Below are 16,005 nucleotides of genomic sequence, written 5' to 3' on the forward strand. Positions count from 1 at the left end.
TTCCTTATAAAATCCATATTTCAAGAACCCACTTTGTAACCCATTAGTAAAATAGAGGAAATGTTAGCAATTTGAGGTTGGTTAGTCTTCCTAGAATAGGAATTTACAAGATCCTTCCAAGAATTTCCAGAATTTAAGCTTAGGAATCCCATTTTATCAACCTAGACTTTGAAAATTTTGGAAACCTCCATTTTTATATCTCTAGAAGATGAACCTTAGTAAATGGAAAAATAAATGAAAGGAAAGATGAAATAAACGAGGTAGAGGGGTTACCTTCTCCGATAAACCATGAGATTAGCTCCGCAAATGCCCCGGGTGGCGGCCAGGATATAGGGTATTAAGAAAAATGGGGTCAAATCCCGAAATGAAACTTAAATACTAGGTGTGTTCTCCGTTGTCTGCTGTGGCAGACACGCTTGGCGGTAAAGTAGTCCGTTGTGGTGGGCTCTTAGAAAATAGACACACCCGCTATAGCGTACGAGGACAGCTGGCGCGGACGCGCCATGGCGGCATATCTGCCCGTTGCAGCGCATCATTGGGCCCTTGTGGCCCTAAACTATTTTAATTCTTTCTAACTCGATTTCGGATTAATTTTAATAGGACAATTCTCCCGCGGGACTAACTTCGCACTGATCAAAGATGTTTTGGGACACGAATCCTGAGAAACTTTTGGTAACGGCCCAACGGGTCATTACATATTCTTTAATTGATGTGATTAAGGGAAGGGTTCGCCCACCAGGGATAGTGTGGGTGCCCTCATGACCCGTGTTTTGAGTCGTGACACATATTCCTTAAGGTATATGTTGTAACAAAATCACTAAGGTTGCGTTTGTGTGTGTCTATATGTGTGTGTGTGTGTCTAAGAATTTAGAATATTAACCTTGAAAAATTATTTTGATCATTTTCAAAGTTTTGTTGGCATAAGTTAGTAACAAAATGGTAATAATACATAGTGGAGCTTATGATATGGAGATAGTAGTTTTATGACGCTTTTGAATGCTAATGGTTGATAATAATATCTAATTGGTCAAAATAATTTAGATAAGTAAGAACGTAATTATGATACTTCTTTAATGCAAATGAGTACTTAGTGATAGAAGTCATTTTTTCTTATAAATGAAATGTTTCCTTGAAAAATACGTTAAAGTAAATAAACATTGAAAAATGACTTTATCAAAAAAAATTACCTCCATAGTAAATCCCTAAAAGGAAAAGAACAAAAAAGACTAAGAGCCCGTTTGGATTGGCTTACAGCTTAAAGCTGTTTGCAGCTTATAAGCTGAAAAAAATAAGTTGGGGTAGTCCAACTTATTTTTTTTGGCTTATAAGCTGTTTTCAGCTTATAAGCTGCTTTAGATAAACTAAGTCAAATGGGTCCAATTATTTTTTTGAGCTTATTTTAAGCATAAAATGACTTTAAGCTGGCCAGCCAAACACTCAAAAAAGCTGAAAACAGCTTATAAGCTAACTTATAAGCCAATCCAAACGGGCTCTAAAGTATACCCTTGTCTTGACTCAATAAAGAAAATAAAAAAGAAAAGCAGGTTAATAAAATTAATTCGTATGGTCAACACTCAACATGCTCATTAGCCAGTCGAGAATACTATATAAGCAGGCGTCAAAGGGAAAGAGAGCATCACATAAACATTAGAGCTTCAATAAATAAAAAATCAGACGAAAAAGTAAGTATTTCACTTATAAATTAAGCATTTCTATTACATTTTTTATTTCTTATATCTCCTCCTCGTTATCTCTGAAGAAGAAATTTCTCAAACTAACATTGAAGGAACAGATAACCCCATGGCGGCTGCTTATTATGATATGAAAGAAGAAGTTTGTGTGATGTTGGTTGATCATGACAAAAAGTTTGTTAATGAGATGGTTGATTTGCTTATGTCCTATGCATATAAAGGTAAAAACAGTGACATCTTTGAAAACATATATATATATAAAAAAATATATATATATAACCTTTATTTTTTTTATATAATTAAATTTTGTGTGATTTAATTTTTATATGAGATTTAATTGATGCGATGCTTGTTATTTAATTTGTAATTTTAACATCGATCTCTTTTTAGATTTTATTTTATTTATAAATCTTGAATTTCTTTTTCTTGTTGTCATAAAACCATTTCTATGATTGTTTATGTTGTTTTACTAGTTAATAAATGAGTGTTTTTGCGGTTATAAAGAATCAAATTCGACTTTTTCTATTTTTGGCTCTTGCTATAAGCATGTCACACACTCGATTAGTTTCTCCGTGAAGATGTATATGATTTTTGAAAGGGAATCGATACTTCATGCTAATCTTTGTGACGCGTAGTTTTAGGGATGTTCCCAAAGGGATATAGCTTTATGTAAATTTAAATTATTCAATCAACATATATATGTGTTCTACACTTGGTCTTTTGGTAGAAAAGGGGGAAATTGTTTGTTTCCATTTTGCCTAGAGTCACATAGAGTTGGAGGAGAAAATTAATTAAATCTCTCAAAAATAATTTTTGAAGGTGTAGATCTTTGATTTTACAAATCTATCAATCCTTGTAGAAAAAATAAATTCGCCTGGGTGGCGGCTGCACAAGATTAGGGCAATAGGAGGGAAGAGAAAGAGAAGGACTTGATAAGAACCGATATGATTTTTATTAGACATAGACAAAAAAAAATGAGGAAACCTGATTTTCATGATAAAAAAAAATTATTTCTATTTTTTGTTTGGTTAAAAATTGCCCTCTTAATTTCATGGAGTGTTTTATCCTTTGTAATTCAAAAAAAAAAAAAAAAAAAAAAAAAAAAAAACCTTGCATCTTTAAGGAGTTTTTATTTATTTTATTTTTAATATACAATTATATTTCATCCTTTTGACCACGCACGCGCATTGAATTTAAAAATATTTCAATCTTTTTTATTTTTTTTAATATGAAAGAAATAAATTTGGAACAACTTTAATGGTCGCTTATCAAATATCATATTTCATCTTGGTTCAACCTTAATGGTCAGTCAATCACTTTATCTATTTTAATTTATGAGGACATTAGGAAATTTTTAGAATATTTGAAAAAAAAAAAAACAAGTAAATGCTACAATTATGTTTTCCAAGAATTATCTTAAAATGGGAATTCTCTTGAGTTAATATACCCTACAAATAAAAGTTGTGTAATTAATAATTTCAGTATAATTTAGATGTTATGCCTTTTCCTTCTTTCTTTTTGTTTTCAATTATTTTGTTAGTATTCATTGACTGTTCCCTGTCCAAGGTATCTTAATCTTTTTGAGTTGAATTGCTTTGCCAGATACATTTGTATGTATCATGAGTGCACATGCATAGAGCAAGTAATGTTTTAGTAACAAAACAGTTAATTAATTAATTAACAGTATTGCATGGCATGATAAAGAACAGATAATGCAGAATCCGAGAGAAAAAGGAAAGGTCTTTTTAATCCTTTTTCTGCTTTTTGAAACTTCTGAAATTCAAAGTCAATGTCTAAATAATTTTTTTGGGTTTCACTTTAGAACTAAAGATATACCCCTTCTATGTAATCATTTAACTACTACTGTTTTAGGTAATACTTTTTTGTAGAAAGTGTATTTCTTTGATTTGAGACTCAATATTTTATAAAGATTTTTACTCTTGTTTCGACTTATTATCTTATAATTCTTTTTAGCTTTTGTTGTCATACATAAGATTCTTGAATTCGATTAAATGATTATATCTCCACATTCAATTGGATTATTTATATTATTGAGGGCAAAAAGAATATTGCTAGGACAATAGATAAATCGTATTAGAATAACTAAAATTTGTTGAGAAATCTATTTCTACCTCTTTTCTAAATCTTCTTAAGCATATAATAACTAAAATTTGTTGAGAAATCTGTTTCTACCTCTTTTCTAAATCTTCTTAAGCATATTCATGATAAAAGATTATCTCTAACTTTTGTGTCCATTATTACTAGTCAACATGTCATTTGAATAAATTGCTTTAACAATAAATTTCTATCTGGTCTTCACTATTCTATATATGATTCCATTCTTTATCCTAAATAACATATTTTTTAACCTGTCTAAGATTGCAAACATTGATTACAATATAATAAGTTGATTGATATGCACAATTGCATAAACTAAAGTGTAGCAATTCTGCAATCAATCAACTTATAAGAAATAATCAGATCCATGTGATAATTTTGAGTATAATGTATATTTCTTTTCTTGTTCTTCACTAATTTTTAAATTGCATTGATACAGTTATGAGGGTTGATATGGCTTCGGCAGCAATGTCAATGCTCTCCAAAGGAAAGACAAATTGATGTGATGATTATTAATGTCAATTCACTTAATCTGCAACCCTTTCAGCGTTTGGCTGATCAAGTTGTGGCCTTGGACATCGTCTCACTCTGTGAGTATTTATTCTAGTATTCTTCGACCTATGACATCTACTATTAAATGGGTAAAGTGAGTTATTTTAATTAAAACACTACAAAAGATAAACTAGCTATGAAATTCATCGTTAGACCATCGCTAAATAGCCCTAGCTAAACAGATTTGTTTTAATAATCCGTAGCCAAATATGATTAGCGATGAATTTTTGTTGTTTAGCGATAGAAGTTGTTTGTCGTTAATCCATTTTTTAGTGATATTATAAACGATTGTTTTGTAACAATCTTACTATTACAATACATAAAATTCCAGTAAATATACGTGAAATTAATCTTTCACGTAATGTCTACAATATAATTCAATTTTTATGGCTTGCTTCTCAAAATAATCATGTAGTTGTATGTGATGAACACATGGATTTACTCTTAGCAAAGAGGGTTATCGTTTATTAATTTTTTATTTTAGTGGTTACTTTTAATAAATACACTATAAGAAAACAGGAATTCGCTATGTGGAATTCGTCGCCTAATAGCTCATAACTAACATGATTTTTTAATAATTTGTCGTTAAATAAATAAGTAATCCGTTGCTAATCCTATTTCTTTTTCTTTGTTGTACAGTGAAATGATACGAGGTTATTTTGTAACAATAATATTGTTATAACAGATAAATTTTAGTAAATATACGAAATTAACTATTCGCATAGTGTTTACATTAGTATAATTCAATTCTAATGGCTTGCCGAAATATTGCAGGTGTATATGATGAACACAATCCACTCTTAGCAAAGAAGGCCTTCGATACCGGAGCTTACCTTTACCTAGAAAAGCCACTTCACGAGGAAATTGTGAAACACTTGTGGCAATTTGTATTGAGGGAAAAGATTCAAAAGAAAAAGTGGAGAGAAGGATTAGAAGAAAATGGAGATCAGGTGAATGTAATTGGTCATGCTGACGATATTGCTAACAATAATATTGTTGGTGATGAAGAACAAGCCGGAGAGAAGAATTGCCTAATACTGAGGAACATAGAAATAATATTCATGAGGCTGAAAACAATGTCGTATCGAATGGAAAATACAAGTCAACAAGAAAGAGAGGTAGAAAAAGTACAAAGGAGACTAATGAAAGAGAGAGCCAGAGCGGTGCTAATAAGGCCATTGTAGAAAAGGTCTTCACAGAATGGACAGTAGATCTTCATACAAAATTCATGGAAGTTGTGCAACAACTTGGTGAAGGAAGTAAGTTTATTTCACAGTTAATTAATTTCTCTATAATTGATCATTTACATGGAGAGATATGGTAAGTGAAAATTCATATATATGGCCAATCTCAATTTGTTTGAGATTAAGGCGTAGTAATTATTGTACTTGCATATACCTTAGTTTGATGGAGGACTATTATTATAGTGATTAAATTAAAGTTATATTCTTATGAAATGTGTAGGTTGTTATCCACTAGACATTCTTAAGGTGATGAATGTGCATGGTCTTACCAGGATGCAAGTTGCAAGCCTTCTTCAGGTACATCCTTAAATTTTTTAGTCGTTTATATTGTTTCAAGAAAATTTTATCGTTCACCAATTAGCAAACACCAAATATGTTTTCTATTAAAAATGACTTCAGCTGTTTCAAACACACGAGATTCACATTAAGTTCAGATGATATATTATATCTCCATGGTCCAACTCTCCTGTAATTTTTTCTTCTTCTAACACCTCTCAGAAATATCGTAAAAACAACTGGAGAGCTCCAGACGAGCGAAAATCTATTTGTCACCCACCAGGTCAAGGATCCTCAAGTCGTTCTCAACAAAGAAGTATCTTTAAAAAATTTGGGAGAATGCCTCATCTTCAAACAAATATTCCAAGTCCGTAACAACAGCAACGTAACCCAGATCAAACCCAAGTGGCTCCCATAATACCAACAATATTTTTACTAGAGGAGAAGTTCAACTCAGTAGTAGTTCAATCGTCCTTATCATCAGGTTCTACCCCACTACTTCAGCATTGTCAACCCATTCAATAACCCATCTTCGTCCACTCAAAATAGTGCTGGTGGTGGTCTACAACAACATGGATCATTATTTGGAACGCTGGATTCACAAGGACTACAAGGCCCAAGTATTGGGAATATTAATTATAGGTCAAGACTGGCGTTTAACGGTATGGATCATCAAACTCAAAATGACTATGACTTGGACCTCAATGTGCCCTATGACTTGGACCTCAACTTGCCCTATGACTTGGACCTCAATGTGCCCTATGTAACAACAACTTCAGATAGCGTAACAATGTCCGATGCAGACATTGAAAATGCGACAAGTAATGAATTAGGAGCAACAAATCCTAGTTTCCAGTTATATATTGGTGAAACAAATATGTTTGATCTAAGCAATATTATCGCAGCATCACATGCGAGTGATACTGAAGGAAGTTATTCAAATGAGAGAGAGAATTATGATGCGTATCTGGATTCCAAAAATATGGATTATATCTTTCAAAATCTTGAACCTCCAGGTGCTGACCTACCTAATGAACAAGGAAGTGAATTTGATCAAGTTTACTCTGATGATCAGGTTAGTGTTTCTATTTAACTTTGTTTATCTCGCAAGGCTACTCCTTAGTTATTCTACATTTCATATGATGAAACTTATTTCTTAAAAAGTGTTTTGGAAAATGAGTTATATTTTTTTGAAAAGTATAATTTTTCAGATAAATTAATATTTTCCGGTATTTTTTTGTAGGGTGAAAATATTAACAAAATCTATAATCTTACATGTTGTTTAATTATCAGAATTAGAATATTAATCCCAGTATATAATTTGATATTACATTTATTTTGTATTTCGTTATTGGTATTAGCTAAACTCTGTGAAAACTTTAATTCAAATTCTATTTACCGGTGCTTGGTTGCGAACTTGGGATTATAATCTATAAATAAGAGGAGGATCTAGAATATGTGGAACATGGGTGTACCACTAGAAAAAAAAATGTGGAAATTGATATCTATTCATCTAGGTAAATAAGTTATCATCAACCAAGTACACCATGCAACCTTTTTGGAAAATGGGTGCCAACAGTTAATATTATATCAATTCTAGAAATATGTATATAAAATATCTAATCTTGCGGAGAGACCGCAAGTTCACGTGCACCATATTTTATACTTGTTCCGAGCCAAACTACCCCTCAGCAAATTGGTTAATTTTATGATGAAACTTTTTAGTAATAAAGAAATATTGAAATTTCAAACATATATATATATATATATATGTCAAAATGTTGGTTAGGACAGTCAAATGATGTTATGAATTGAGAGAACTGTGAAAGAAATTGCCTTCACCCAAAAGTGGAAAAAAGTCATTTTCATACTTCTTTGCATAAAAAATTATTTTTTGACAATTCAATATTGACTTATTTTTCAAAAATACATTTTCAGTCGTATCGAACACACCTGTAATCATCTTATAGATTTTACCTTAAACCTACATATGCAGGTGACACCAAGCGTCTAGTTTTCAGGAATAGCAAATTCTCCAGACAAATCAGCATGATCCAATGCAGTCTAAGGGCTCTCTACAACAAAGTTGTTTACTCAAGTGAAAATGTTGCATCTTTCATTTTTTGGACACTGTAGTTTCATTTTTAAACTTTTTGTATTACATCGAGGGAGGAGGAGGGGGAAAAGGGAAGAGAATACTATACTTCCATCTCAATTATGGAAAGCAAAAGGGAACTCATTATGCTTATTTGGCCGGATTAATGCATCACTTTATTTGATAAAGGAGGAGATTGTGGGCTTGGCTTCACCATAGAATGTTGTACTTGGATCAACAAGGGCTAGAGCAACTATACTCGTATTTTGTTAATATCTCTTAACATTATTCACAAAATTAGTGTAACAAAATACTTACAGATCGCCACTTTCTAATGATGATTTTTATTGAAAGAAAGAAAAAGACAGAGATAAAAATGAGATAGGAGGTGAGTTTATAACTTTTGATAAATTACAGAGTTAGGAAAGAATAAAATTAATCATGAGGGCATTTAGGTTTTTCTCTTTCAATTTAAATGAACTAGAAATGAAACAAAAAGAAGATACCTTCGATGTAGGGGTGGGCATAAATACCGAAAATCAAAAAAATCAAATCGGACCGAACTGAACTAATTCGGTTCCTCGGTTCAGTTTCGATTTTATTTTTTCTAAAACTTCGGTGTTCGGTTCGATTTTCGCTTTAGAGTCCCGGTTCTTCGGTTAAACCGAAATTTGTGCTGCACATTCAATTATTTTCCTACATTAGCAGCGAAGTTGTATGGCAGCCATACTATGTTTAGTGAGGTGAAAAGGATACATGTATGTGGAAGTTAAATGCTCTCTTTTTCTTTGACAAATGGAACTGTAAGTGAGGATTGCAAGAATTCGTGCAGACACTAACGACACAAGCGGTGGACAATGTTGATTTCTTGCTGCTACAGTAGTAAATGTTTTTGTGTTGTTCTTGTCTTGCTGCTGTGTTGTTGATTTCGACATAAAGTAACGAGATTAATCATACTAGAAAATAGAAATAAAGAACCGAAGAATCGAATTAGAAAAATCGAATTGAACTTGAAAAAAACCGACACACTTTTCCATAACTGAAAACAAAAGAACAAAATCGAAGTTTGAAAAAACTGAACCCCCACCCCTACTTCGATGAAATGTATGAATGTCTAGTTTTTGAAATTGAAACCTCGCCACTTCTACTAAATCATAAAATGTCACAATAATTTAAGGTATATGCAAAAGAAATTTAATGAAAATGTTCACAAATACTAAACCAATCAAAACAATTTATCAGGACTATTGACTAGTTAAACTGAAAAATTGAGGTGTAGATGCTAAAATCTACAATGGAATCGACAATATTGAACTAACAAGTAACAACTATAGTAATCGAAGTCGATTAGCAAATGATGAACACATAATAATATTTTAGTGATATTCATTCCTCCAATTCGACTATCAAATACATACATTTATACATCCATCTAAAATATTATCAAAGGTGGTTTTAAAAAAATTGTTTTGTTTCACCCCATGTTGGGACCCATATTATCTTGTTCATGCCCTCAGTTGGCAGGCCTGGGCATGCCAGAAATTTTGAATTGTCCCACATCAATGAGCGGGAAGCAAGTTTGTCTCCCTATATGATTTTGGGCGATACTCATCTCTTAAACTAGCGTGTAAAATTGAATTAGGCCAAATTTCATTTTGTTAACAAGTTCTAATACATTTTCAAGCAGAAAGAATACTTGACCTCATCTATGACCTATTGTTATATCTTTCTTTGTTTTTAGTAGGACGTCCTGCCATTTCCTCTTGCTACTTCTCCTTTTGTCTTGACAAATCACTTTTGGGTGAAGGAGAAATATAAAACTTGCAGTAGTCCTCCTTAGATGACCTTGATGCTGGCAGTTTAAGCAACATGGAGGCACGTAATTGTAATAAAAATATTGCTACTCTCTCCGGATCAAAAAAAGAATCCACTTAGTCTTCTTTTTTTTTTTTATCAAAAAAGGAGTCTACTTAGCAAATCAAGAAAGAATTAATCTTGTTTTTTCATATTTGCCCCTATTAAGTGTTATATGATCAAATCCCAAGCCTATTTAATTAGGAGTAGTTTAGTCAAATTACCTATTTTTGTCTAGGAGTTAGTATTTTCTTAAGGGGTGTGCAAATGGTTAAGTGGACTCTTTTTTTGATCCGGAAGGAGTATTATATTCTCGAGATTTGTAGTCTGTTTGGCCAAGATTATAAAATCAGCTTATTTTGAAAAGTGTTTTTGTCAAAAGTAAAGTGTTTTTCAAAAAAGTACATTTGGCGAAAAACAATTTGTGTTTGGCCAATTAATTTGAAAAGTACTTTTGAGCAATTTACTAATGGAGAAAATGGCTCTAGAATATCAACTTTCAATCACAAGTTCTGGTTTTAAAGTTGAATCCACGGAATAATTTGCCAAAAATTCTTTTTATATTTGTCGATACGTGCAAGAAATTTCCAACTAAAGTCAAGTCCGAATGTATCAAACAAGTTCATTGAATCAAATTGGATAACTACCTCGCGTGAGAGTTTGAGGAAATCAGAGAAAATTGGAGAAGAAAATTTATTAGAAGTCGCAATCATTATGACTCTCAAAGTTAATAATACCATAAATGTTTCATGGATATCAATGCTGGGAAATAAAAATCTAATGTGTCACCTCTCTTAGGCTAGGATTCGTATTTATCTTTTTTCTCAATTTTTTGACCATTTTCTTTTATATTTTCCTTAAATTATTTTTTGAAAATTTCATCTACTCCATAACTCACACTTCTTTAACTTTATAACCTCTATATATATATATTTTTATATAATAATCTCAATAACTCCCATGGCTTTCATTTTCATAACCTCCAAAATTAAACATCATAAATCTTTCTATCAACTAGAAAGCCCAAAAGTCTCATCAGAAAAATAAGGAAGACGAGAAAATGTTCTAAATTCGTTACATTACTCAACTAAAGAGAGTAAACATTCAGGAAAATAAATGATGACTGATCCAATTTCAGTTTCTAAAATTTCTCATTTTCAATAACTTCTCATTGTCGGGTACTAAATGAAGGCAATTAATGGTGATCTTACAAAATATATTACTCCCTCCAGATAAAAAAAAGTGTCCACTTAGGCTCTTTTTTTTTTTTGTCAAAAAAAAGTGTCCACTTATCAAATTAAAAAATAATTAATCTTGTTTTTCCAGATTTGCCCCTATTAAGTGTTATATGACCAAATCTCAATGCCTATTTAATTAGGGGTAGTTTAGTCAAATTACCTATTTTGTCTAGGAGTTAATATTTTCTTAAGGGGTGTGCAAATGGCTAAGTGGACTCTGTTTTTTATCCGGAGGAAGTATGACATTGGTGAAGATATCTTTTTTTCCTCTCATCAGTTTCCCCTTAGCATACTTTTTCTCCTAAGCACGTTTTGCTTGAGTTTAGCTACTTTGCCATTTCTTCATTATATAAAGAAGCTAGCCTGGTGAGTCTACAACTGAAGCTTCTAATTGAATTCAACACATTCGATAATTTCTCTTCTTTTCGATTTTAGTCTTTGGTCGTTCACTGTATCTATCATCTATCGACTAATTTTTAATTTCTTCTATTAATTTGTTTCTCTATTTGGGCTAGATGAGTATTCCATAGATGTTTGTTATAATTTGTTAGACACATTTCATTTAGAATGAGTCAATTAGTTAATTGTTGAGCAAAATAAACTAAGATAAGTACTCATTAATCTTAGACTTAAGATCTTAGAAGTATTAGAAAAAATTGTAAGATGAGTTATGTATGTATATAAATGTGGTATTTTCGAATGTAGAAATTCAGTTGGCTTAACTGAAATTTTGTAAATATTTACTCAATCTCTTTTCTTTTTAAACATGAAGTACAATTTGCTTTTTCTTTTTGTACCAAAACGTTAAAAGATTAGATTAGTCAAACGAATAGTGACAAACATTAATCGTGACTTCCAAATTTTCTCGCTTATCTCCAACTCCAAAGCGAAATTACTTGGGAGAAATATATCTGTAGGAAAAAAATACTAAGGTATTGTCTTGCCATAAAATTCTTTTATGAGAATATATATTCCAAAAAATATAGTTAGGACATAGAATAAGAGACTGGCAAGGGAAGTTGTTATGCCGTAAAATTGTTTACTGAAGGGAGAGGATTAATTTCACTAGGTGAGAATTTTCCATCTCCCTGACCAATTACTAAGGAAAGCCTAAAAGACTCAATTATTAATGGACTTCCCCTATTCTTTATTAAAGCAGGAAAACGAGTTCCTAGAGTCTTCAATGACAACACTTATAAATGTATCTATAAGTTGTTTGATTGATAAACAAGTTATACTCGAATTATATCGATAGAATCAGAAAACTTCTCCTAATGCACAAAAGTAATTGATGTCATTTAATTTACGTTGGGAGTGTTCTCAATCTTTTAAAGTTTTTATTCGAATTTGTTAATTTTTTATTTTAGAATTTGAATATTAAGGAAATATTATTTTATAAGGTTAATAAGATTTTTTACGACAGCAAAGCGCGGCCAAATTTTCTTAGTTCATTGATTAACGTTTAAACTGGAGAGCACCTATTATAATGTGCTCTAAACATTACAGATAATATATTAAGTGAATTTCTTCTCTCATCCTTTAGCTTCATTTGCAGATAGTGCCATTCATAAAAATGTAAGTGCACGAGCGGGCTGATAATATGGAACAAAATGTCCAGCTCCTCTTACTGTAACGAATGTCAAATTTTCGTATTCAACAGCGTAACCACCAATCTATAAAACATACCAAACTTGTCAAGCTATATTTTTGTATATATCATATCAGTTGAACCAAGAATAAGAGGATATAAATATTGGTTGTCCTTCAATTTTGATTACCTCGTCTTGAGAATACCAAGGATACCATGGAGTCTTTACTGGTGGTGGACCAAGTCTATATCTGACCGATGTGAAGGGTATAAACCAGCCTGTGTCGCCACTGTTTATGAAATTTCGAATTGATCTTCTCAGTATGTATTGGAGCATTGATAAACATGACTGATGGAAATTAGTCCTAAGATTAAAAGGCCATTTGATTTCATCTTAGGAAAATTAGTTTGAAATAGCATTTTATCAGAGCTGAAGTACTTCGTCAGTTACCTAAAGATCCAAACACTGATACTAGTAGTCATCAGCTCCTAAATAACAGGCAATACTGTTAGTACCGAAAATTTGTCATACTGTAAGCCCGAGCTGTAGAAACCAAAAACAAAATATAGTACGGAAAAACAGTTGGAATTTCCTTAAGACTAAAATCTAAAAATAAAAGCTTGTGCAAGCAAATAATGTTTGTTAATTACTTGCAAAACTGCCATGTTCCTTGAATTGATCCAGTGACATTTGCATGAAGTGATTCTTGGACTTGCGGAGTGTTTAGGTAAAAGAGTACATCATCAGCAGCACATGGATTACATTTAAAAAAAAAAGACACATTTGTTAACCATATATTCAAAAGGAAGAAATAAAAATTAACGAGAAGAAGGAAAGGTTCAAGGTTTGATGAAGCATAGACATAGCTATTACCGATGGCAAAAAAGAGGAAGAAGTACATAAAGGAGCATAAAGGTCGAAAAAATTAGTATTGCCACGATCCTCCCTCGCTTTGTCGATAAATGATTGACACTCTTTTGTCGTAGTAGCCTCCGCGGAGAAGTTGCAAGTCGAAACAATTCCTTTGTAAATTTCGTCTGATATAAGAACGTGTGTCCAAATATAATCAAAGAAACCAGTTAATCTTGTTTCGTAGTCTATGTTTGGATTCCCAATCTGTTAAGATGTAGAATTACACGTTCATAAGCAATTGGATTAGAAAATTTATTGGTGCAAGTGTTATTTATGTGTAGATAATTTGTCTAATCTTACAGCAATTCCGGCTAAGTTGATGGCTCTCTGGTTAGTGATTTTGTTGTTAAGGATTAACTGAGCAAGTTGAGAAACATAATGACCTGAATAACTTTCACCAGCTAGGAATATGTCTCTGGTTTTATATTCTGGAAACCTTTCCAACCAATTAACCAAGAATGTGTAGGTGTCTAATGTCACCTTTGTATCTCCAATAACATCATTAGATGATGTGTTAAGAGTAAGAAAATCCAAAGCCAACAGGGGATTCCAAGAATAGAATGTTTGCCACTGCATTGTTAACAACACTTATAAAATGATTATACAGTTAGTCGTTAACGTAAATGAATGACAATACTTTAGTTCTTAACAACATTCTTACAATTGTTCCATGCGTGCTCATTTCGCGCAAGAGTTTTACCACCTCTATTGACTCTGAACGGACCCATTTCCTCGAATGCCCCAAGTCCTAAAGAAGAGCAAGTTGGACCTGTTGTTCATCACATGAAAGGTGTTAACAAGGAGTACATTTATATATACTAGGTACATTTATATATACTAGGTCTACTCTTTTGAGTAGTTAAATAATCAAATTTTGGTGTACAATTTGGATATCAAAACTTTACCATGAGATGTCAGGAAAAATGAAATAAAAGATGGTACATCTCTTTGATTTATCAATAAAACTAAGTGTAGCTAGAAATTACTGACCTCCATTTATCCAGAGTACAAGGGGTTTGTTTGAAGGATCTTCAGACTCCGTAAAATAATAGAACAATGCTCGACCAGCTCAGGGATCGATAGTCACGTAGCCAGAAAATTGATCAAAATTAACTTGAGGTTGGCCTGGCAATGCTGATATTTTATCAGCTTCTTTCAGTCCTTCTTGAGATCGGCCTGTATAAACCGGTGAATATTCAGTCGAGTCGCATTGCACAAAGGCCAACAAGCTCAACAGAGAGAGAGAGAAAGCAGCCACACCCTCCTTCATCATATTCAAAATTTGCTTAGTATGGTTATTTAGCTAAAGGTAATGCTGATGCTTGATTTCTGTGTGTTAATTCTTTCTTTATATAAAGTTTGAGTTAGTAGCAGCTAATGAAGGAATCATCTGATGATTGGAATGAAGCTGCTGTTACATTAGCTTAGAATTAGTCCAATATTATTGAATAGTAGGAGTACTCTCTTATTTACTACTAGTGATAATAGTAGCATAATATTCTTAGACCTGGTCCAATTTTATTAACTAGTACTAGTGATAATAGTAGCATCTCTTAAAGTTGTTTTTATTTGTGATGATGCTGCTCACAGAAGGTTGACAATGGATGTATTGACAAATCAAAATGGAATCAACCGTCTGTCTAGCTAGCTTAGTAATACTGTTTGCTTTTTGTTTTGGATATAGCAATAAATTTCTTGTTTGATTTTGATCTCTATTTCTGTTCTCCATTCTTCCCAATTGAGGTATATTATTGCCGATGAAGTTGGTTCTGCCCAAACAGAGACAACTATAAACAACCAAATACCATATGGAAAATTATGATCTTCGATGGTTAATCCCAGTTCAGCCTCTTCAATGATATGACAATGTAGATACCTCTTAACTTTTGTGCAGTTTAAGCAGTTTTAACTTTTCTAACTTATAGAGGTCAATGTGTACAGGATGGATTTGTCATCCCTCTATTAGGAAGGAAAGGTCGGGTCAGATGCCCCATCCCCCATGTACCCATTTTTTTGTAGGATATGATCCACAGGGGTCTAGCCAAACCCCACGCCCCCCCCCCCCCCCCCAAATCCCCCACCCCCACATCACAAGGACGATTTGCAAAAGAAAAAAAAATGTAGATCCTACTGTTCCTATCATATTTGTATTTGCACAAAATTCACTTTCTTTGATTGTTACGTCCATACTTTGGGCTTTTGTTTACGGCATAATTCGAGTTTTCGTGAATCTATGGACAACTGCGTATTAAAAGTAAGAGATGATGGTCAAAAACACGCCTGAACTATCACTTTTCCATGAGTTTCCTTACTATTATCAACTGATTATCAAAACACACATCAACCTATTAGTTGTTCACTTTTCCTACCTGAATATAGGTAGAAAAAGTGAACAACTAATACTTTAGGTGCGTTTTCACAAACTGTTGGTGATAG

At 32.4% G+C, this 16,005-nt stretch overlaps 1 protein-coding gene across 1 annotated transcript; it reads left to right on the forward strand.

Annotated features, from left to right (window-relative positions):
- The first annotated feature begins 5,141 nt into the window (after positions 1-5,141).
- LOC132605226 (uncharacterized) lies at positions 5,142-8,181 on the forward strand. The gene is made up of 4 exons (XM_060318442.1): positions 5,142-5,620; positions 5,826-5,902; positions 6,104-6,956; positions 7,878-8,181. Exons 3-4 carry the CDS (start codon positions 6,546-6,548, stop codon positions 7,893-7,895), a joined length of 429 nt encoding a protein of 142 aa, XP_060174425.1. The 5' UTR covers positions 5,142-5,620; positions 5,826-5,902; positions 6,104-6,545; the 3' UTR covers positions 7,896-8,181.
- The last annotated feature ends 7,824 nt before the right edge of the window (positions 8,182-16,005 follow it).

This window comes from Lycium barbarum, chromosome 8 (assembly GCF_019175385.1).
Source record: "Lycium barbarum isolate Lr01 chromosome 8, ASM1917538v2, whole genome shotgun sequence".
Classification (NCBI taxonomy): domain Eukaryota; kingdom Viridiplantae; phylum Streptophyta; class Magnoliopsida; order Solanales; family Solanaceae; genus Lycium; species Lycium barbarum.

Excerpts from the sequence above, each read along its gene's own strand:
- LOC132605226 (XM_060318442.1), top strand. The coding sequence starts at position 6,546 with ATGGATCATCAAACTCAAAATGACTATGACTTGGACCTCAATGTGCCC.